General features: G+C 64.2%; 1 protein-coding gene across 2 annotated transcripts in view; it reads right to left on the bottom strand.

Moving 5' to 3' along the window:
- PRDM16 (PR/SET domain 16) overlaps nt 1–20128 on the bottom strand; it is a 297726-nt gene extending 277598 nt beyond the window's left edge. For both annotated transcript variants that reach the window (XM_059135646.1, XM_059135648.1), the window contains exon 1: nt 19714–20128. In XM_059135646.1, coding sequence (XP_058991629.1) covers nt 19714–19750 — 37 coding nt within the window. In that variant the 5' untranslated portion in view covers nt 19751–20128. The remainder of the gene's footprint in view (nt 1–19713) is intronic.
- Between the last annotated feature and the right edge of the window lie 3172 nt (nt 20129–23300).

Raw genomic sequence — 23300 nt, 5'->3', positions numbered from 1 at the left:
GGCCTCACTGGGGGTTGTTGAGACCATGAACCCCGGGTGGGGCCCAGGCAGAGCTCCTCAGGGGTCTGGGAGAGGGGAGGGGGCAACCCACCCGCTAGAGCCGCTGAACCCAGAGTGGGTGTGTGGATGCGAGTGAATGAAGGGCTTCAGAGGAGACCGGCCTCCTGTGCACGCAGGACAGGTCGACCTGTGCGGGGCCCCGCTTCCGTGGAACCAGAAGACACAGCCACGCGGAGGAGACTGGGGCCTGGGATCCGCGTCCCGGCAGTAGGCTGGGCCCGGGGGAGACGCAGTAAAAGGGGAACCTGCAAGCCAGACACGCGGCCCCTTGAATTTTCCCAGGAAGGACTCGGGGAGCAAATGCGCCCCGAGAAAGCCGTGTTTGGCCCCATGCCTGGCAGGGGCACGGCTGTTTCAGTGAGTAAACTCTGTCCCATAAAAAGGCCAGTTGAACAATGTGCGTTTTACGGCCTGGGGATGTTTTATTTTTCCTGTGCAGGAACATGAGCAGGCTGCTGGGCGCAGAGCCCTCCGTCCCCTCCAGCGGCCTGAGATGAGTTCACAGACCCCCTTGAGCTCCAAGTAGGTGAACGGGCTACTCTCTGTCCGGTTCCGTGGGGAATGCAGGCCCAGGCGGAGACGGCTTTCGGGGGCAGGAACTGAGGGCTGGATGGGGGAGGCCCAGGGCCCCACACCTTTCAGAAGGCAATGCCCGGCTCAACTCTGAGCGGGTCCCGCTGTGCGGGCAGGTGGGGTGTGGAGACCTGGGGGAGACCCCACATCTTCTCCAGGCAGGGGCGGTGCTGATGCAGGTCGCCCCAACATCACCGTGGCCGGGCCACGCCTACGGAATTCCCTCGGGTCACGGCATCCCCCAGGGGAAGACGGATGGGGTGTAAGTGGCCGGGTACCAGTCAGCCCTAGAAACACCTCCATCTTCCGAGCACACAAGGGGAGGGGCTCCTAGTCCCTCCAAAGCAGGAGTGGGTTCTGAACTGAAAACTGATCCCACACCAATGGGAAAAGGCAGAGACAACTGCCCAGCTGGGGGGGGGGGGGCAGCCAGGGCTTCCAAACAAACCCCTCATGGTGAGTCACGTGGGAAACGGCACTGGGACAACCACCTCCGTGTCCCACAGACGACGCTGCCCCGTGTCCGCTCCGACCCAGAGCAGAGGCACCCCAGGAAGCGTGGGGCGTGAGGTGTGCAGGTGAGGCGTGGGGGACGTTCTGGGCATGCATCGCTCCCACCGCAGCCGGGGGCCGGCCTGACGTTCCCTGCAGCCCATCAGAACACACACGGGGAAAAGGCTGGAGAGGTGGGGGGGGGGGGGGGGACTGGTTTCCAGACTGTTCCAGGGGCGCGGCCCCCTCGCTCCCTGATTGAGCGCAGCCAGCGCCCCAGGGCCTGGCACCTCCCCCCGGCCGCACGGAAGCCCAGCGCGCATCTCACATGGGCAGCGGCGGCCAAGGTCACACGGCTGGGGTGCCGCGGAGATTATAGGAAAGAGACAATCCTGTTGGAGGTTCAGGACTCGTAAATCCCGGCCGCACTGCCCGAGGCTCGGAAGGTGAGAGAAACAACATTACAAAGCGAAATGAGGAGAGGAAGATTGTAGCAGGAGCCGGAGAGCAGGGGGGGCGCAGGGGAGGGGAGACGCCGCTCGCCAGGAAATGCAGCGCGAGCTTTGCTCAACCGCGCGGCAGGCCGACCCGGTGCCACCGAGAGAAACGCTCTCCCTCCCTGGAAAATTGATTTGTCAACAACCAGAGACTCGTCCAAAGGCATCTGAAGGTTGCTGTTGTTTTTTTAAGGAAAGACAAAACACTCCAGAAACACTTTTGGAGAACAGGGGTCTTGAAATTTCGAGGGCTGCCGGGCAGGCCCTCTGGGCTCACAGTCTGGAAACGTGGGATTGCAACGTCCAAGGGAACGGTGCACTGTGGGCATTTTTGGCGAAGAATTCATTTGGGGAAAAAAAAAAATCAAAGTTGATTTAAATCTCTGATGAGCTAAAAACTCCCTCCCACAAACCCAAGAAATGTGAATTTCCTCATTTGGGGTTGGGTTGCCTGCCAAGCACAAGGAAGGGCCCTTGACCTGACCCCGATGTGGACAGTGGTTCCCTGGAGGGGCCCCAGGCTGGGGGTGGCGGGTTGGCTGCGTCCTGGGCGAGGTGAGCGCCGCCAGGAGCTACAACCCAACGGGCCCCTTCTGCTCTAACTGGACGCGCAGGCGCGAAGCCCCCATCCCCTCCGGCCGCCGCCGGCCTCCCCTGCCCCACTCTCGCAGGTGGGATGTGTGACGTCCCCTTCCAGAAGCAAGCCCAGCCTCACCTTTCACCTCCAGAGGGACTGGCACTTCCAGGGGAGGCTCAGGCTCACAGAGGGTCTGGTGGCCATGGCCGTGGCTGTGGCCACGGCGGGCCCCACGGCCACTACAGACACGAGGCCTGGGCTGAGAGCGGCCGTCACTTATACGTCAGTGTCTCTCCTTCCTTTTTGCTTTTTTTAGACTCTCGCTGGAGGTGAACGATACTGTGTGTCAACTGCCAAATTCCAACACTTAATTGCTTCGCTTCTGGAAATTTCATGGTGGGGGGGGGGCGTGGGTTCTCATTTTTCACAGAAAACTCCAGGCACAGGCTCATTTCTACAGATCTTTGGCCTAATAGCGTAGCCCGTAGAAACAAATAAATAAATAGGGCAGGCACGGGCAGGTGAGGCCAGATATCCTTCCTCAGCTCGGAAAGGAAGCCTCCGCAGCAGCAGGAGAGAGGTCACAGTCAGGGAGCTCCGGGGAGGAGGGTGTGCTCTGCCCAGGCGCCAGGTGGCATGGCCGCGGCTCGGCCAGAGAAGCCCCCCAGGGCTCTGTCTTGGCTCTGCTGCTCCCAGACGGGACCAGGATCCAGACGGAAGTGCACCCTGGGTAGGAGGTCAGGCTGGGGGCTGCCGGAAGGAAACTCAGGCCAGGCTCCAGCTCGAGGCATCTCTGCGCTTGGGGTGTGCAGGGCAGGGGGCATGGGGATTCGTGTCATCAGAGCAGACGGAGGCCTGACCGTGGAGAGCCGGAGCCCGTCGTGCTGGACAGCAAGTACAGAGCTCACCGAGCCAGGTGGTCAGAACCCGTGACCGGGGGTGCAAGTCGCCTGGCCTAGGGGGAACCTGCACGTGGGCCTTGCCAGGCAAACACCATCAGTTTATAAAGACCTTCTCGTTCACCTATGTGCCCCGAGCCTGCCTCAGTTTCCCATTCTCTCCTCCTCCCTGAAAGGGAGGATCTGAGATGCAGAAATAGAGATACCCAGTGGGAGGCGACTGTGCAGCCACCCAGACCACGATGGCCTTCAGTGGCGCCCCGGGACACACAGGAAGGTTCCAGGCCCATGCCCAGCCAGCCGGTGCGTGCTCAGGAGCAGACAGCCTCAGAGCTCCAGAGAACCTACCCTATCAGCCGGCCCACATAGACCGAGCGCCAGCCCTCCAGACGGGACACAGTCCTGGGCTTCAAGAAGCTCGTGGCGGGCAAAGCCCTCCAGTAGCCCCTGAAGACCTGGGCAGGAGAGCCTAACTGGGGACCTCCTGCCTGCCCTAGGAACCAGGAAGTTCAGCCCAGGCCCCCAGAGAGGACCAGCCATGGCTTCCTTCCACAGTTCCGGGAAGCCAGTTGGCCTGGGAGTAGGCTGCTGGTTTCCAGGAGGGCAGGTGAGTCCCTTCTGGGTTCAGTCACAAGCCTGCAAGGTACAGATCCCCTGTTTCTCAAAAGCACTGACAGCAGCCGGTTACAGAACTCGCCCGCGGTGGGTGCAGGGTCCCAAGGGGGTCTGTCTGAGCACAAAGCCTATCCCACCAACCACTACCAGCCAGGCTGTGAGCACAGATATCACCCCTGCCTGGAGGGAGCATCAGAACACCTCCGCTTCCCTGGGAGGACTGTCCGGCTCTCGCCCTGGGGCAGCGTCCCCTTCGTCCCCCATCCCAGAGCAAAGCAGTTCGGAACCGTGTTCAGGGAGCTGAGCCTGATGCATCACCGTCTCCCCCAGACTCAGATGGGTAGTAAGAGGAAGCTTCGTCCTTGGGCTGCAGGATGGTTCTGACCCCGTGGGGCAGCCCACCCCATCTCCGCGGCTCTTGAAGGCCCTCAGGCCCCCGAAGCACCGCAGAGACGGCACGTGGCCCGATACCGTCCATGTGTCCTCAAGGCTGCGATGCCACCCACACATGCATGTTCTACCGGGACCGCAAGAGGGTCAAGGGTGGGTCCTGGGCACCAGCCCCAGCCCCTAGAGCACTTAGATATGCCTGCGTCCACTGGCAAAAATGAGAAGGAATTGGGACAGAGGGGGCAGGACAGAAACAAACCATATGCTCCGAAGCCCGGGGCAGCTGCAGCCCACGGGCCTGGGCGCACCTGGGCTCCCCGCCTGCAGCTCACAGACGGCCTCCGGGGCCGTCAGCCTCCCCGCCTGACCTCTGCACTGCCACTGCAACCCACCAGGACACCCCCCTCCCCAAACAGCCCGGTCTGCTCAGTATCTCCAGACTCTGTGTTCTCCAAGCAGGAGCCCTGGGGCTCCGCACGGGCAGACGCAAGCTGGACTCAAATTCTCCAGGGCGCAGGCAGAGCGGACGGTGCCTCCGGGGCTCAAATGTCCCGGGCCAGCGGCCTCCGCTCTGGGCCCGCACCTCAAATTTCGGCGACAGAGCGGCCGCAGAAAGCATCTCTCTTTATCGGTGGCCTGCGTGAGCTCCATATCGCCGTGGCCTCTTACCCCCAGCATTCCACGCCTCCCAGGGGGGGCAGATAATCCCACAGAGGGCCTCATGCCAGAGTCCCCGCGCTTTCTCCAGGGCTGAGAGCTTTGACTCCGTCAGTGCTGGTTCGCTGGAACCTCCGTACTGGGCCCCAGGGTTCAGATCGAATGTCCCTTTGAAAGGGCCAGAGGGGACCCTGTGCCCTTTCTCCTGCGTCTGCGTGACACCAGATCCCGCCCGTCCTGCCGTGCTCTTGGAGGCAGTCCCCTGCCCCACCCTAGAGGGACGGGCCCCTGACACCCCCGGGCCCCAAGGACTGCCGCTCCCAACAAGAGAGGAGGGGAAGGCCTGTCCTCCAGCCCTGCAGGTGCCACGATCCTTTCTCCTGCTGGGCCCATGGGCTAGTGCTTGGACTTGGCCTCCCAGCCTTCCTCTCCTTGTTTCGGGGCCAGGGAACCCCGAGTCAGCTCCCAGCAGGAGCCCCTTCACCACCAAACTTGCTCTGCTCTGATCTCTGCCCGTGGCTCCCCCGAACCGTCCAGGACAACGCCCAGGTCTGGCTTATGTAGTCACGTGTGTGCGTGCGTGTGCACGCACAGAGCCGTCTGCACACAGGCACACATGTGTGTGATGTGTGTTCACACTGTATTGAGTAAGTTGTCCTAGTGTATGCCTGCACATGGGTTGCTGTGTGTGCCGTGTGGGCGTGCCTACATACGCATACATGTAAGCACGTGTGAGCTCATGTAGGCTCATGCGAGCCTACACATGCATGTGTGTGTGCGCTGTGGGCGTGTCCCCATGTGTACATGTGTGAGCTTACACACTGGTGGGGGCCCTCCTGTGTGCACATGTGCTTGTATGTGCACGGCAGTGCATACGAGAATGGATTACAGGAAAATCCCACTGTCCCACGGATCTCAGAGCAAGTCCTAAACTCGACCCTCCGGATGTGTCGATGCGCTCTCAGAAGCCAGAATGTCCCCGGACAGCAGCAGAGAGAGGGCAAGAGCTTCCCCTCTTCCAGGTTTGGGACCTGCCACCCAGTATCCCCAAATCCTCTGGCACAAAGTTAAGCAAAAGACCCCAGAAGACAGGGTTCACCACGGACTCTAAGTCCCTACCCAGCTGCGGGTCCCAGGTCTGGCAGGACAGCTTTGCCACGGTCCCAGGCGCTTCTTCTCCGGGAAGCCTGGGGAACAGAGTCCAAACCCAGTGCAGACACGGACGGCACGGCGGCCCAAGGCCCCCCAGACCATCACCAGCTGTCTGCACGATGGTGGGCGCCGCCTCTTGGTTCGGGATGGCTCACACCCGCACGGCCGCCTGACCCCATGTCCCTGCTTCATTCACACGCCATGTCACATCCTTTCAGGGGAGATTTTCGATCTGTGGGCCACAGGGCACAGATGCAGAGGCAGCCCTGGCCAGACTCCTTCACCCCAAACACTTGCACACGAACCTGCCTTCCCCAGGGGCAAGAAAGTTCCAGAAACCCAAAATAGCTGCTGACAAGACAGCCTGGACCCTGCAGGCATCACAGCAATGATAAAACCACATTCACGTGCCGTCGGCCTCGCGTCCATCCGAGCAGGGGAGAGACGTCAGGCGAGGGGCCGCCGGGAGCAGCTGCCCCGGAGAGGAGGAAGGAGGTGTGGGGCTCACCCGCATGGGACACACGGATGGAGTCTCACCTTTCCAAGCCGGCCAGCCCTTCTCGGCTGGGAAGGGACAGAGGCAGAACTGGACGCCCGCGTCTGCCTCGCAGGATCTAGAGAAACGCCCCCAGCACTGCGTGGCAGGCTGAAGGTACCGGGGAAGGAAGGCACAGGACACCGGCCCCCGGCCCCTGTTCTGTCCTAACCCAGCAGGGATGGGATAGGTCAGCGAGCCCAGGAGCTGACCTGTGCTGACAAGGGCACCATGAGTGTGGCCCGCGTGTGTGTCCCCCATGGTAAGGACAAAGGTAAGGGCCCCACCTCTGCTTCTCTGAAACTAAACTCACCCTCAGCTGGGGTTTCCTTGGGGGAATGTCCTTGGAGCTGGCAGGTTGGGGTCCCTCAGCCTGAGCCAAGGGTGACTCCAGATGGAGGCATAGGCCGGCCTGGAGGTGCTCGTGCTGGACCTACAGGGGTCCTGCTTGCCCCTGAAGATCACAAGCGGCAGGAGGTCTCCTCTGGGGCACGGCCTGAGACCACCCCGCCTGCCTTCCCTTCGCTGGGGGCGAGCCTCCCCCCGGGGCAGCAGGTGGACCATTGCTGTTCTCTGCTGCATCGGAGATGAGCTAAGATGATGGAGCGGCTTCTCCCCTCTGGAATTCGGGAAGTGAAGACCACACGCCAACTCCGAGGCCTGGAGCTGGCCGCCCTCTGACCTGAGGGGCCTCAGGAACTAGGGGGACAGTCATCCGCCCCTGCCGATGGCCCACGGGTGACGCTCACGGCGGCGCTCACCATCATCACCCCTGGCCTGCCTGCCGGCCCAGGGTCTGGGGGCCTCTGCCTCTGGGCCGGCCAGGGAGGGGAGGGCTCGGCTTGGTTTTGCCTTTACAGATTCAGGGTGTGTCAGTGGCTTGGAGGGGAGATGTCACCATGGCCTCTAGGTGCCCCTCCTGGGCGCCCTGTGGCCAGAATGTGCCCCTTTGCCAGCGACCACCACCCCGTGACGGGGACCAGCACCACGAGCACGGCTTCTCAGGAGGTTCGCCTCCAGCCTGGGGGTCCGATGTCCTGCAGAGCCTGCTGCCGGCCTCCCGGAGCTGTCGTGGCCCACTTCCCAGCACCCCCCACCTCCCCACCAGCCACAGGCCCTGCACAGGAGGCCAAGGATTACTCCAGGGCCCAGTGAATAAAGAGTCAGGGCTCTTTGTCAGAAAAGACACGGCTGCTTTCCTCCCCAGCCCCTCCCTCACAGTGCCGGGGGGGGTCTGTGGGTCAGGGAGGGGTCCCCAGGGGCTTACGGGACCCTGCCGAGGCGCTGGGCTTCTCCCCCTCATGGCCGCGGCCTCTCCGGAATGAGGGCAGTCCGTCAGCATCATCGGGAGGCAACCTAAAACCCCGGCCGGGGAGCACTGGGGTTACAGCAAAGAAGGACCCCTGTGTGGGCCGCCGGCCGTGGGGGCCAGCCGTGGGGGCCAGGCGGGGTGGCCAGGCTGGGCCTCGGACCAAGTCCACAGCCATAATTAGCAGATGAGATTCAATAACAAACAGCTTTGAGCGGCTTTATCTAACCCTTGGAAGGGAAGATTAACACCTTCGATGGAGAGAGAGTTAAGACTCAGGGGCCCCTCTGCTCTGCAGCTCCGGCTTCGGCCGAGAAACAAGAGCCCCTCTTGGGCCTGCGCTCGGCTCCCCCCGGGGTTCCAGGGACTTGCTTTCCAGCGGCCTATGCAGTCCTTTTGTTCGGCTGCGAATGTGCAGCCCGTCACACGCGCAAACGCGCACACACCCTGGCTCCCTGACCACAGCCGGAGCGCCCCGAGTCGAGGCGGGAGGGCCCCATCTCACCGGCTCATTATCGGAGGCGCGGGGGACATACGCAGCGTCTCCCCTTGTCCCCGAATGACTTGTTGCTGCTCGGATCCCATCGGCCCGGAAGAAGAGATGACACTGAGCACCCTCTTCCGAACAGGAGCCCGAGGGGAGTCCTCCTGGTGGGAAAGCGCGCTGGCCTCGCCGAGGCTCACGGTCCACGCCGGCCGCCGGCCCGTGTGTGAAAGCCCGGGCTGTCGGCACAGTGGCGGAACGAACTTCGGGAGGTCTGAGGCCAGCACCCGGCCCAGCTCGGCGGCCCTATTGCTAGTAACGTCAAATCACTTCCGGGGAAAAATCGATCTGTCCCTGACAGGTTTTCCTCCCGCTAACGTGATAAATAAATAATTAGCCATGTCGTCGGGCTGTTTCGTGAAAGCCAAGGACGGCTGGACTGGACCGCGACGGAGGAGCCGATCGCTGAGCCGCAGTCCGGCCGCAGCCGCACGTTTCCCGGTACCATTTGTGTCCTGTCAGTCACGAGCTGTGTGCCCAGCCCGAGCTGGGAGCTGAATGCCGTATTCAGAGAGGTGCTCACAGGCGTGTTACTGCAATTTAATATTTTCACACACAGACACATCATTATCTTGCAACCTGACACTGCAGCATAATTCTGTAATTTTTCAAGAGGCCCTAATTTTTCTCAGTGTGAGCACGAGGGCCCAGGATTCTCCGAACAGCTCCGTCTCCTCTTTGTCTCTCCGGGGGCACAAACGTGCAGGGAGGTCCACACGGGTCGCCCGCTCTCTACCTGTGAGCTTCCCTGCCGCCTTCTCCCTCGACCACCCGCCGCAGACGGCTCTGGGCCCCACAGCCACGGTTCCAGACACCACAGAGAACCGAGCTGCGTGGGGGGCTCGGGGCAGAGCCCGAGGGGGCAGGGTTGGGGCAGCAAGGAGTCCGGCCTGAGGGTGAATCTCGGGCAGACGCAGCCCCACGCTTGCCCACGGCGCACGGCTGCAGCCGCGTGGACGGGTCTGCGCCCCGACACCATCTCTGCACACAGACCGGAGGCAGGGGCTGTGCCAGGGGCCGCGTCTCCCTCCAGCAGCGGCGGCTCTGGCCCACAGAAAGGCCCCCCAGCTTTCAGGCGGCTCAAGAATGCACTGGCTTTGGCAGGAGTGAGAGGAGGAAGTTTGCAAGGGAGGCCAGACCCCCAGGAAAGCCTCCTGGGATGAGCAAATGACAGCCTCGAGGACGCTGGCCCGGCCCGTGCGCACGCCGCACCCCGCACCCCGCACTCCCCGCCACGGCCCACGCAGCTCCGTAGAAACTGACACTGTAGACGTCGTCACAAGCTCCCCTCCCAAAGGGACTTGGGGCCTTCCGGCCGTACGGTGCCCTCCTCCGCACCGAAGCCCCAGAACCAGTGCCCAGGACCACTCGGGATCTGACCCCTTCGCTGCTCGGGGAGCTGGGCCAGCGGGGGATCAACAGCCACTGCTGAACGGGGTGGTGGTGGGGGTGGGGGGGGCAACACAAGCCAGAGACACTGATTCCCAACACAGTCAGGACCTGAGCATGTCACTTCCCTGGGACTGGGGGGGCGGGGGGGCGGGGAAGCCGGGCTGCCCGGCCATCACAGGAATGCTGGGAAACAGCCCGAGTCCGGACCTTCACCTGACCTGCCGCAGGAGTGCCGTCGGCGGGCCCTCTGCGCCAGGGGTGGCAGAGGTTCTACAGCGGGACGGAGGAGGTGTGGGGACCTGCCAGGGTGGACACCGCACGCTTGCCCGGGGCCAGCAGGGCTCTCCCGCGGTCACCATTTGGGTTCCTCCGGTGAGCGTAATTTCTAGTCTTTGTTTAAGTGTTTTATGGACTGATGCGGCCCGGCCTCTCTGAAGACGCTGTCACAGCCCATTGAGCAGATACAAATGTCTGAATGCTTTTCCATGCGCGCCCCTTTCCCTCGGAGACGCAACCAGAAGGAGCAATGGAAGTCTATTATGGAAATCCATATTGCAGCATAATATTGACTACCGGCTTCTGAATGCAGATACGGGGATTAAACCGCGTCTCGGGAAAGAGCTCCAGCCACAGCGAGTCCCTGTTCAGCGCGCGTCGACCCAGGCATCTCGTCCCAGTGCCGAAGTGCTGGAGATGCCCGGCCTACGCCAGGTGCCAGAGACGCGCACATGTTTCAAGGGAGCCACTGAATTTAAAACACGGAGACGCACAGAAGCAGACAAATGGGCCAAGCTCCCGTCCGAGCATCCCTCCCTCTCGGCCCCTCCTTCTGGCCTTCCTGATTTGAAACAGACCCACTCGCTGGGGGTCCAGCCACCCCCCCAGCAGAGACGCCCAAGAGGGAGCTGCCCCCAGAAGCAATGAGGTTGGGGGTGGCCCGCTGGTCTCATCTGGCTTTCTCCTCAATCAAACAGCTTGGACACAGAAGTCCAGATCCCAGGGCAAGGACCTGTGGCCCCAGACTTGTCATGCTGCCCAGAGTGTGGTGGCGTGACCAGGCCTGTCCCTGGGGGTCCGACCCACAGCCAGGCGGCCTTCGGGGGCCTCAGGCACGCCTCAGAGCCCTGCACACAGTAGGCCCAAGGACGGCGTGCTCTGCTCCAGGGGCAGGAAGGAACAGACAGACGGCACAGAGCCCCCAGAACAAACAGAAGACCCTGACACCCCCAGGAGCTGGAGGGGGGCTCTGGGAGGGGAGAAGAGTGAACACGTGCCACGGGCTGTTGAACCCCCGGAGGTGGACGGACGGAGAAGGGAGGTGGATGGCGAGGCGGCAGGGGCGCGGCTGGGTGCATGCGGGCGAGCACACGGGCTGCCCATCAGAGGGACCGAGTCAGACATGGGCACCCGTCCTCCTCGGTTTGAAAATAAAACCGCGCACCGAGGCTGTGGTGTGCGTGGTTTCCTCCGAGGATGAGCTGCACAGCCAGAACCAACGCAGGGCAGAGCGGCTGAGCCGGAGGGCTTCACGGCGGGCGCGGCTGGGATGCACAGAGCAGGGCCACGTGTCGGGGGCCGCACCCCACACCCTCGGGCGGGCAGGTGCACACCGGCAGCCTGGCACACCCTCCCTATGGCCACCCCTTGCCGGGAGAGCCCAGGATGGTTCAGGAGGCTGAGGGCCCGCACAGCATCTCCCCAGGCAGACCAAGGGAATAAACTGCAAACTCACTGCCTGTCTGGCGTGGGAACTCGGTCCCACCCTGACCCAGGCCCAGGACCCCAGCCAGCAGCACACCAGACCCTTCTAGGACATTCCGTGCCGTCTCACCTGCTGGAGGCTGGGGGCAAGCAAGATGCAGACGCACGTGGGTATCTGGGGTGCTGGTGGGAGGGCGCGCTGGCAGCAGGGGTGGGACGTGGGACCCAGGGCTGCGGGGCACACAGTAGGGAGCCAGAGTGAAGCGGGTGCTGGGGCTCTGGAGCAGGACCAGGCCTGTCTCGCAGGAGGTCTGGAGAGGGGCGCCCAGGTCCGGGGCTCCCCATCCACACCCGGCCTTTGGCTTTCTTCTCTCAGACGTGAGGAAGCAGACAAAGGCCTCACGTCTGGACTCTTGACTCAGAATCAGGTTGACTGGAAAGCAAACCACAGGCCTGAGGGCCCAGCCTGGACCCGTGAGTCAGGGGTCTGGGTCCCCGACTCAGCACCACGGGTCACAGTCCTGGTGAGCAGGCCTTCAGAGCTAAGGACACGGAGCCCACGTCCCCCCGATGCCCCCACCTTGCCCCGCACTGGAATCCATTAGAGACTACCAAGTCCACCTGAATGCATGGGCGGGGGGGCGGGGGTCGGGGAGGCCGAGGGCAAGGCTAGGGGTCAGCCCTCAGTCCGGCCAGAAGTGCCTGAACATGTCTCCCCCAGCCCCAGGAATCCCCTGCTGGGACCCGGGAAGCCCTTGCAGAGGCCCCAGCCCCATCCCCGGCTAAAACCAGGCTGACCGAGGTCTCTTCTTCCTCCTAACCCCCGGGGAGCTACCTGGGGTGGGAGGGACGAAACCCTGGAGGAAGCCCAAGGCCAGGCTGAGCCCCAGTGCCTCTGCCCCTTGGCAGCAGCCCCCTCCCGGTCCACCCCCGCACTAGGAAGAGCCAGCACTCAGCACTCAGCTGCGGGCTTCAAGTCACCTCCAAGTGCCCCCAAGAGCCCAGAGCCCTCCCCCAGCTCCCTGCTCCTCCATGGATGGAACCCTCCCATCCCGATGCGGATCCAGATCCCTTGTGAGCCCCTCTAGGCGCTGGACCTCTGGAGGGAGGGAGGGGCGGGCGGGCACCGGCAGTCCCCTGCGTCACCTGCAGGGTCCGCCCAGGCTGGGTGCGAACTCCCGCCGAGATTGCTGGCCGCCCCTGCCCCGCCTTCCCCAAGGGGTGAGGGGTGCGGACTGAAGGCTCACGCCCTTCCCGGAAGTGTGCTGTCACCGAACAGCAGCCTGAGTCTGGGGAGTTTTGCAGAGAATGATCCCGCCAGCTTCAGAAAGCCAGTGCCTAAGGGTCTCCGCTTCTCTCCCTTCCTGAGCAGGGTTTTGGGAGTGAGCAGAGCTAACGCTGTTCCTAACTTCCCCAAGTGTGAGCGGGGAACACGGGCCCTGGGATGTTTCTGCCCCGACGCCAATGAAGCCCTAAATCCCGCTTCCGGATCCCTCAGGCCACCACGGTCGGGGCGGGGCAGGTGGAGGTTCGGTGGCGGCGGTGGCGGCGACTGCACAGCATCCCGGCTCCCCTCCGGTCCCTCTAGCTCCAGGCACATTTTAGACCGGGATCGGGTCAGACCAGAACGAAAAGGTGACCCACCTTATCACGTCTGCTTAAGGACAGGGTCCACCGTCTCCACCCTGAAACACGCATGTTTGGGGCTGGGCGTGGCGCAGACATCCGTATGTAAAGTGGGCAGGGGGGGGGGACGCAGAGCCGACTTAGAGGAGGTAAAATATTCACCAGGACCCAGCCATGTTTTAAAATGATTATAAATTATTTTAACAGTGCATTTGCAAAGGGTTATAAAAACAGCCATAATATATTTTTTTCCTTAGATTCTAGAATTACCAGTGTGACAGCTAATGCAATAATGATTTGTTTCAAATGCCAGTGTTTAAGCTGTATAAAGCTGATTTTATACATTTTTCCAGTAGGCCGCATTGTAGTTAATGAAATTAAACACACCAATCGCATTTGTCCCCAGGGGACGAGGAACTGAACACACCACTGGTTTATTTTTTTATTAAAATAAATTGCAGCCAGCAAGATGGACTAATTGCATACAGAATTGAAAAAGAAACATTCCATTGATATAATTAAGCCAATTTTCATGGACAGAAATAGTTATAGTGGATATAAAATAAGCAAAGCCTTCACCAGATTCTGACTTCCCTCCTTTTTTGCACAGAATGTTAACTATTAAACAAACATGTATCTCAGGGCCGAGGCACGGCTCTCTGCGAGCTCCAGGGCATTGTTCCTGAGTCTCAGGAGAGGCTGGCCGGGCGGGCCAGCCAAGGATTTGATGGCAGAAGCCCCGAGAGAGAGTGGTAGGGCAGGAAGAAGCCCTCCCCATCGCCCTGGCCACCCCCCTTGCCCCCGCCGTGAGCTCAGGGGTACTGGCCAGCCCGGACGGAGAAGCACAGCCCCGTGGTCGGGAGTCCGAGGTCCCGGGAGCAGCAGCGGTTCAGGGCTGGACCTGGAACTACAGCCTTGAGCTCCTTCCTCCCGGTGGCTCAGGTCCGCACAGCAGCGGCTCCACCTCTCCCTCACTGCCTGGGGGGGGAGGGGCGGTGATTATTTCCCTCCAGATTTGGGGTGTGGGTGGGCAGGCAGGCCGGCCCTCCACCTCCTGCCTTTGCTCGGGCGAAAGGCAGTGCATGGTGGGGGTATGCTGATGAGGCTGCCCCTGGTCTGCACCTGCCCTTGGGAGGGGACACCCAGAGCCAGGGATCGGGGCATGGAAAACCCCGGCAAAGCTTCCTGCCCGGCCTGGGGAGTCCGGACCCTGGCAAAGAACAGCCAGTCTGGGGGAGGCTGAGGACACAGTTCGCGGGTTGTGTGCACAACCTGTAGGGACACGGACATCTCATTTGCTTTTAAAAACCAGACCGGTTTCAAGCTAAGCACTGTCCTTGGGAAAATGCTTAAACCTTGACACATAAAAAGAGAAAATCCGCTGGCATTAAGTACAGCGTAGAGCACCCTGAGGAAGGGGGCAGAGGAGGGTGTTCGAATAAGAAAGCTTGGGAGCTTTACCTATGTGGCATTCCGGTTCATCCTTAACTTGCTGTGTGACCTCGAAGAGCTACTTGACCTCTCTGTGTTTGGGACTTTTTTTTACCCCTAAAAGTGGTGCCCCCAAGGCCAAATCCCCTCCTCAAGGTCAGTGAAAAGGAGTGGGGTCGTGTCTAGTAAGTGGACCAAGTGTGCCTCTGCGGGTCCCAGACCCCCTCCTGCCTCCCGGAGGAGGATCGGGCACTGACAGGGACAGGGGCAGCCGCTAGGGCTGCAGCCCATTCCGGCCTCTCAGTGGGCAGGTGCATGGGGTGAGTGCTCGGGGCCAGTGCACCCCCTTGGGCGAAGCTGGGCCAGGAAGAAGGCAGAGTTGCTCTCGAGAAGCCCGACCTCCACCCTGCGCTTCGGTTCCCCTCACCATCTCCCTCCTCCCCACAGCACCCTGACTTTGATCCAGGAGCTGGGCGAGCTCTCTCCACTCTCTGTGCCCAGATCCCCAAAGCAACAGCAATGGGACACAGGCTGCGGCCCCAGAGTCTGGGTCAGGGTCAGGAGTCGGGGAGTGGAGAGCTGGGAGCCCGCCCTTCTCCGACCTGGAAGCCAAAAGGCGGAGACCCTTGGGGCCCCATCACCGGCCCCTGAGGAGGAGGGGGAGGGGGAGGGAGAGGGGGAGGAGGGCGCCGACCGCTGGCTGAGCTGGGGTGAAGGGAGCCCGGGGCGGCAGGCACTGCTTCGCTTAAACGGCCTGCAGAGCCGTTCCTGTGGCGCGGTAGTTACGGGACTTTGTGCGTGCGGAGAACAGGGGGCTGCAGCAACGCTGGCTCAGCCCCGGGTCCCCGAGCCCCTTCACCGGGCCGGCCTGCGCTGTCTACAGCCCTGGGCAGCCCGCGTCTGTGCGCGACCGCCACCGTACCGCGCAGCAAGGCCCGGCTGCTCTGTCCCCTCGCCAAGTTTCCTTCCCGCAGGGGGACAGTGCTCAGGCTGTCCTTGTCCTCCCGGGCCCGCTACGCGAGCTGTCGCGTCCAAGACTTGTTACACGGGTTTGATTCAAAACCTGATAAATTGTCTTTAACGCTATTTGAAATTTTTAAACGAAATTATTCAAAAGATTTTTAATCCTGGATAATTTTTGTTGAGACTCTAATTATACGTCACCTTAATTACCAGCCCCAGCCCCCCAAGGATCCCTAATTGCCTCCTAATTGAATAAAACAGGGGGCTAATCGAGCCTACAGCGGCCCTGTGAGCTGGCGGCCTCCCCCTAGGGGCCCGGGGAAGGGGGGAGACTCCGGCTGGTCCCACCGCCAGCACCGGGCCTCCCAACAGAAACGGCAGGACCAGGTCCCCTGCCCCGTGCTGTGCCCAGAAGTGGAACTCGGGGTTCTGGGGAGCCATGGGGGCCCGCAGGGTCCAGCGGTCCAGCTCGCACCTGCTCCCTGCCAGGGCCAACAGGAGGTGCAGAGTGACCTGGTGGGTGTCCAGTGGTAGAGACCTGAGGACACAACTGGTGCCCTTCCCCTGGGAGCCCGCTCTGAGGTCACCCGACGGACACGACTTGGCATCCGCCCCCGCCCACAGACCTGGGCGCCCAGGCACACCCGCAGGACCAATGGCGGGGCCAGAGCCCTCAGGCACTCAGTGCACGGCCGCGGGGCACCTGGCCTTGGCCGCCAGCCCTGCACCCCGTCCCTCCCCCGCAGCCTCGGTGTTTTCGCCCGAAGCGGGGTGAGACGCTCGACTCCTGCCGGACATTTCCTGGCACTGCTGCCCTCCCAGGCGTCCAGAAAGGAGGCTGCCATCCCGGCTGTGGGGAGCCGGGGCAAACGTCCCCTGGTGGGCGGCACAAGGGCAGGGCCCCGCAGAGCCAGAGCCCGGCTGGTTTCGGCCCGGGAGAAGGAGCCGCCTGAAAGCTCAGCCTCCAGCCGGGTTCCCAGCCTGTCCCACACAGCCCTCCTCACCCACATCACGCTCCATCGCACACACCAGACGCCCAAGTCCTGCCTGGACCAGAGATAGCAGCCACCCACCTCCACCCCAGAGGCAAGGTGGCAGCTGTCCTGGGGACACTGTCCCCAGGCCTGGAATATATCCTGTCTGGTTGTCAACCACGTCCATGGTGAGCAGGTCTCAGGGGCGGCTCGAATGGGGGCCAGGACTGGACTCTGTCTCTGGGAACACACCCTCCCCTACACAGCCCCCCCCCCCACAGCCGTGGGACGAGCAGGTCAGGAGGCTGCCTTGGCTGAGCTGAACCCCCCACCTGGCTCTCGATGGTGACGGACACACAAAGCTTTTGTTAGGCACTTTGCTGGGAAGTGTAGGGGAGGGCTGGCCCCAATTCCCCACAGGCCAGCAGCCCCCTGGCCAGTGTGAAGGACCCCGGGCCCACCTGTCTTCATCCTGCCCCCCCAGCTCCTAGGTTCCCATTGAGGAGGTGCTCAGCACGGCAGCAGCCTCTGCCCTCGGGAAACTGAACTCAGAGCCCCCCGTGTGGGCCCAAAGGTGATGCTAGCTCGGCCAGCATGCAGGCCCAGCCCCAGAGACCCCCGGGGGCGGGGTCCTAGGGAAATACATACGATATTCCAGCCCCAGATGCGCCCTCTGGGGCAACCCTCGAGCTCTGACACAGGGGGTGACCCTCACGGACTAGGCTGTCCTTCCGGGTGGGCCTGACACATGGCATTAGGTACAGCCCAGCCCCACATTCTGGCTTATAACCGTGACCTCTCCTTCCTCCCCCAGCCCCCCGGACCCTGGCCGTGAGGTTCTCTGGGTGGCCCTGGGGCTGCCCGGCTGCCTCAGCTCCAGGTAATGGAGTCAGGTCCCCAGGGACATCCACATCTGCTTAAAATATTGTCCAGTGAAATGAAATTCCCCGCCGGATCCTGGGCTCTGTCAGGCAGCGTGGCCGGTGGCTGCCTGGGCCACCTTCCTGGGGAGGGCTGGGGGGTGCCAGCCGGGCTCTGAGGGCTTTCCAGGGCGTGCTCAGTGCAGGCTCCGCAGTGTCTACCCCGACACACTTGCTCTCTGCTTTGGCATTTTCTCCCCAAGGACTCCTAGGAAGGGGAGACCTGTGCTCCGCCCCACCTCGGGTCTGGTTCTCTGGCTTCAGGGCAAGGCTGTGGGATGCCGCCAGCTGGCTTCTAGGTCCAGAGAAGAGCCCCGGGGGGCCACCTTCCCCACCTGTCAGGACGGAGCAGACAGGGAGGGAGCCGAGGGCCACACGGAGGGCCCACTGGGCGCGGGCCGCTCCCCGGTATCCTGGGCTGTTTCCCGGGCTGCGCTGGGGGCACTGAGCCGGCCTCTCGCTTGCAGCGAAGGCCCAGCGGCAGGAGCGCGGCACTTTCCACCTTCTCCCAGCTCTGGGCCCTTCCCTGGCCACAGCCTGACCCTGCAGCTTGCGGCCCACGGGCAAGACTCAGAGGAACTGCTGTGCTCACACAGACAGAACATGCACAGGAACCCCCACATGCCGCCGCCATGGGCGCACAGGTAGCGGGCCCACAGCCCTGGCGCACCAGCCACAAGACACTAGGGCTTTGTTCGCACCAAGAGGGGCTAGAGGTCACGGGAGACGGAGGAGGCCGAGGCCCTGACGACGGGGCAGAGGACACAGGCTGGAAAGGGGTGTCTCAGGGAGGAGCCCAACACAGCGGCGGGGAACTCCAGCGGGGACCCGCAGAAGCGGGGAGCTGCTTTTCCCCGGTGCTCCGCGGCGGCTGCAACCCCTACCACCGAGGGGCCGCTGTCGACGGAGCCGGCCCACCCAGCCAAGGGAGCAGAACTTCTTCGGAAAAGTGTCGGGAGTTTCTGCCCACCAGGCTCATGCTTAGGGGCTCAGCCCTGGCGCGGTGGGGCTCGGCCGGGCCGCGTCAGGCCGAAGAGGAGCGAGCTGCACGGCCCGGTGGTCGGGCAGGGATCCCAGGGGGAGCGGGCGCCGGCGCCCCTGCCGCGGGTGGGCAGGCGGCCGGCGGAGGAGGGGGCGGCGAGAGCGGGCGGCTCGGGTTCCTTCCCGCGCGGCGCTCGGCGCTTCGCTGCAGCCGGGCCTCGGCGGGGCTTCGGGAGCCGCGCTCGCCCGGCCGCGGCGCCGCCGCTCCCACCTGCCCTCTCCCCGGGCCGCGCTCCCGGGCCCGCGGGCCTCTCGGCCGATGGCGCCGGCGGTCGGAGCGCGGAGGGCGCGCGGGTGGCCCCGAGGCGCGGCGGCGGGCGGCAGGGCGGGCGGCGGGCGCTCCGGGGCCGGCGGCGAGGACCCGGCCGGCGGCGGGCTGGGCGCGCGGAGCGTGGGGCTCGGCCCGAGACGGAGCGAAAGAGAAAGTAAGACCGGGGACCGGGCAGCCTCGCCGGGGACAGCTGTGTCCCCGCCGGGCCTCGAGTCTGTGCGGGCGACCAGGGGCAGGAGGGTCCGAGCGGGGTCCGAGCGGGGCCGAGGGCGGCGGCGGCGGCGGCGGGCGGCGGGCGGCGGGCGTCCGGGCGGGGACCCTCCCGCGGGAGGCGCCGCGCGGGGCTGCCCGAGTCGCCGGAGCCGCGGAGGAGCGCCCGCCGCCGCGCAGGGCACCAGTCAGGAATGAACTTCCCCGCCGCGGTCCCGAGCCTGGGGAAACGTCTCCATTTTGCTGCCCGAGCGGCCGAGGCCGTCCTGCCGCCGCCACCCTTGCCCCTGCGCCCGCGGAGCGGGGTGGACGCCGGCCCGCGCCCCCTCCTCCGCCCCCTCCCCGGCTCGGGGTCTCCCTCCTCTGCGCCCAGCTGGCGGACGCCAAAGGCGGTGCTCTAGCGCCCACTATTTCAAAAGCCCGGAATATGATTTGACCAGGACTGAGAGCCACTGCGAGAGAGAGAGGGAGAGAGCGAGCGAGGAGGAAAAAGTTGCTCTCCCCTTTCGTCAACTTTTCGCTAACTTTCGCTTTTCGCTCCCCTCCACCCCCAGCCCTCCCCCTCCGCCCCCCTCCCCGGCCCCCACCGCGCGCCTCGGGTTCCCGGGCCCGAGCGCCTGACACTGGGGGTGGGGGGGGAGGGGGTTCGCGAGGAGGGGGCCGGCGCCTTCGGGGAGCGCGCGGCCCGGGCGCCCCGAGCCTCTGCGCCGAGCCCGGCCGCCCCGGAGCGCGGGAGGCGGAGCAGCCCCCGGGCCGCGCGGCCGATCCGAGGGCCGGGAGCCCGAGGCGCGCCGGCCGCGCCCCGACGCGCACCCCTGGCCCGGGCGCCCCGGCCCCGCGGCCCCGACCCGGCGGCGCGGCGCGGCCGAGCGCGGGAGACTTACTTTTGGCTAGCTTCCGCGCCCTCGCCTTGGATCGCATGGTGTCGGCTCGCGGAATCTCTCTCCTCCTCCTCGAGTCCAGAAGCAGCCACACACTATCTTCATCTCCCCAGCATTGTCAGTTTGGACACCTTCGCACATGCGCACAGAGCACTCAATCTGACACCCCTCGCCGGGGCCAAAAAAACTTTGCAATGTATTCATCATCCTCATCGTCGCGCCGCCGTCGCCGCCGCCGCCTCGGCGCGGGATTGGGGGGCTCTCCTCGGCCTTCCCGGTCTCCGTCGCACTTAGCGCGGCCCCCCCCCCGCCCCCGCGCCCCCCCTCCCCTTTCCAGCGCAGCTCGGAACTGGCCCTTTAAGAAAACATTCCGTGCTCGGCGCGCCCGCCCGGGGCCCGCACCCCGGACACTTTAAAAGGACCCAGGTGGCCCCGGAGGCGAGGTGACTATCCCCCCGCCCTTCCCCCGCGCCGCGCCGCGCCGCTGCTCCCGCCCCGGCCCCGGCCGCAGGCGGAGCGGCGGCGGCGCGGGTCCCCGCGACTTCCTAGCCCGGGGGGGACGCGCCGACAGTTCGGACGCGGGTCTGGCCGGGTTGGCTTCGTTCTGCCGCATTTATGACTCATTAAAAAGCTTTGCGTTCGCCGTCGCCCAGCCTGCTTCTCTCCGCGTCTCCCCCGCGGCCCCCAGCCCCGGCCCGCCACCGCGCGAGGGGGTGTCCCGGCCCGCGCGCCGAACCCGGCTCCTCCGAAGCCCCCTCCGGCCCCGCCGCCCCCCTCGGGCCTACCCGGCTCCCGCCCCTCCCCTTCGCCCCCACCCCAGCGCCGCTGCTCCGGGCTTCGCCGCTCGAAGACAACAGCCCCGGCGCCGCCAGCTCCGCCACAGCCCCGGCGGGCGGGTGAAGCTCGGACCCGCCGCCCTCGGTCCGCGCCGAGCCGCGGAGAGCCGCGCGCCGGGCACCGGGGAGGCAGCGCGGGGAGCGCCGTCCGAACCCCGGGCGCCGGGAACCTCGCCGGCCTCGGGGCAGGCCCGCGCACTCCTGCCTCCGTGGGCCCCAGGTGAGTACGCGGCGGCGCGAGCGCCGGAGCTGGGCCACCTTCGGGGAAGGGGCCTCCCGCGGCCCAGGTGAGTCGGCGGGCGGGGAAGGCCGGCGGAGCAGGTGGCAGAGCGCGCGGGCGGGAGCCCATAGGCTGCTTCTGCCGCGCAGCCCTCCGACGCAGAGCGGTAGGCAGGATGTCCGGGCAGGGGCCTGGTGTGGGCAGCGAGAATTCCTCCTTCGACTGTGTCTGGGATTCGAGAATGAAATGTGCAGAAGCAGGCGCTGACCCAGGCCCTTCCTGGTACCAGGATTCAGACAGGCTCCGGGGACCTGGAGCTGCCCCAGAGTCAGCCTGAGCAGGGCAGAGGTCGAGCCTTTGGTGCGGGTCTCTGGTGCCCCCGGTGGGCTCTTGGCTGTGCCCCTCCCCATCTGTATGCCCTGAGACCGGTGGTGCCGGCACCCAGACCTGCATTCGCCAACCCCCAGCCTTTGAGCGGAGGAGGTGGACCGGGAAGGGCGGAAGGCTAAGGCGGAGACCCGGGGTCCTAGTAGAGGCGTCCTGGATGGGGAGGGGCGCCTGCCATGCGGGACCGATGCTACCCCAGAGGAAAGGCTCCACAGAGCAGGGCTTCGCAGGCGCAGAGGCCCGGCGTGCTGGGCCTTCCCTCCGCAGTTCACAGCTGCTTCCCTGAGTTCCAGCGCCCGAGGAGCTCCCACGGCTTCGGGGCTGCCCAGCCTTGCTCTGCTCGCAGCCCTGGACGGAGAAGGTACTCTCTGCCCTGCTCTGTTTCTCAGTGAGCTGGACGCAGCCTCCAGCTTTTAGGGCCCTAGGTGAGTGTTGACGTTGACCAACAGGGGCAGGGGCAGATCCGGGACAGCTAAGTCGCACTGCCTGCAGCCCTTCGGAGGGCCTGTCCCCCAGCCCCACACTCGGTCCCCATGGGCTTGGTGGAGAACTGTGGGGTCCAGAGGGGCCTTGAGCCTTGCTGTCAGGCTCTGGGTGTTCGGGTGGGTGGTCCTCAAGGGGGTCTAGGGACTGACTGCAGGTTCAGAACCCACGTGGTCCCCAGGTGGGGGGTCGCTGGGAGAGGAAGGAAGGGACGGGGAGCTCAGAGCTGGGAGCCATTCCGGTCACCCAGCCAGAGCAGGCTCCAGGCCAGGGAACTAACCTGGTCGGCACCATGGCCAGAGAGAATACAAGGTCACTGTCATACACCAGCATCCAGGACCCTCTTGCCTGGAGCCTCCTAGCAAGGGTAGGAGGCCTGGGGAGAATATAGTGGTAGATGCAAAACCCTCCCACCTGCACAGAAGGTCCTTCCCCAGCCCCCAGCCCCCACCTACCCCGCCCCAACCAGCTCAGGCTTCCTTTTCCCCTGCACTGGAGGCAGCTGGTAGGCTCCAAGGTTACTAAGGCCCAGTCTTCTTCCAGGGGTGCCCCAGCTCGCTCTGGCCCCCTCCCTCAGCCGAGAAGGTGATTAAAATCTTCTGAATCCCGGCCAAGCTGGGCCAGGACACTCTCTGGACTCTGGGACTGTACCCTTGCCAGGGCTTGGGGGAAGATGGCAGGAGGCTGCACTGTCTCTTCCCTGCCCTCTGCTCGGGCTCTGGGGTGGGCCTGGGGGGCTGCCACTCAGGGCCACCTGGGGCGAAAGAACCTGGGGTCAGGAATGACCAGGAGACAGCCTCCGTGCTGACATTCCCAGGCAAAGCGCTCGTTCCCATCAGCCCCAGTCAGTTCCAGGAGCCTGGGCGGACTGTCCCCAAGGCCATGGCCCTGGCCTGGCCTGGCTGGGCCCTGCCCCCGCGTGGCCGGATTTAGAATGGAGATCAGGTCAGGCTTTGCAGAGCAGAGGGAAAGTCGAAGAAGGGGGAATCAAAGCGGGTCCGACCCTGGCCCAGACGTGCAACATCTGGGGACGGGGAGATGGGGGAACAGTTTTGGGTGGGTGGGAGCCAAACAGGAGGAGAGGGGCAGTTTTCATGTTCTTGACAATGAAATGTTGAAGGGCAGTTTTCAAACCAAGCCAAGCTTCCGGGAGTCTTGTGGCCCGATGCTGGGCTTCGGGACCGGCTGTGGAACGCAGAAGTGCTGCGGCCAACCTTGGCTTCCTACCGGCGGCTGAATGGGCCATGGTGTGGTGTGGGCTCCTCGGGCACATCGTTCAGGCCACTGGGTTTTGGAACAGTCTTTGTTGCTGGAGTCCAGGGTACAGGATAGAGGACTTTTCCTGTCAACTGTGGCCACAGCCTGGAGTCCCACTTCAGCCAGGAGCTCTGCATGCCCCAGTCCCCCAGCCTTTCCAGCAGGCTGGGAGGTGCCCCTGGAGACAGCATCACTTGAACTCTTTTGGGAAAGGGCTCTGTTTGGGAGGGTGAGCAAGGGGTCCTTGGTGCTCCAGGAAGCCTCGTAGTGGGCAGGCAGGAAGGGGGACTCCAACTCCGGATGCCCTGAGAACCTCATAAATGACAAAACCACTTAGAGCTCACTGTGCACCCCAGAGTTTACTGTCTTGGACCAGAGGGTCCTTTGGTTTGGCTAGGACGCGTGCC

This window comes from Mustela lutreola, chromosome 10, assembly GCF_030435805.1.
Source record: "Mustela lutreola isolate mMusLut2 chromosome 10, mMusLut2.pri, whole genome shotgun sequence".
Classification (NCBI taxonomy): Eukaryota; Metazoa; Chordata; class Mammalia; order Carnivora; family Mustelidae; genus Mustela; species Mustela lutreola.
The sequence above is the reverse complement of the archived record's forward strand: the minus strand, read 5'-3'. Positions and strand labels throughout refer to the sequence as shown.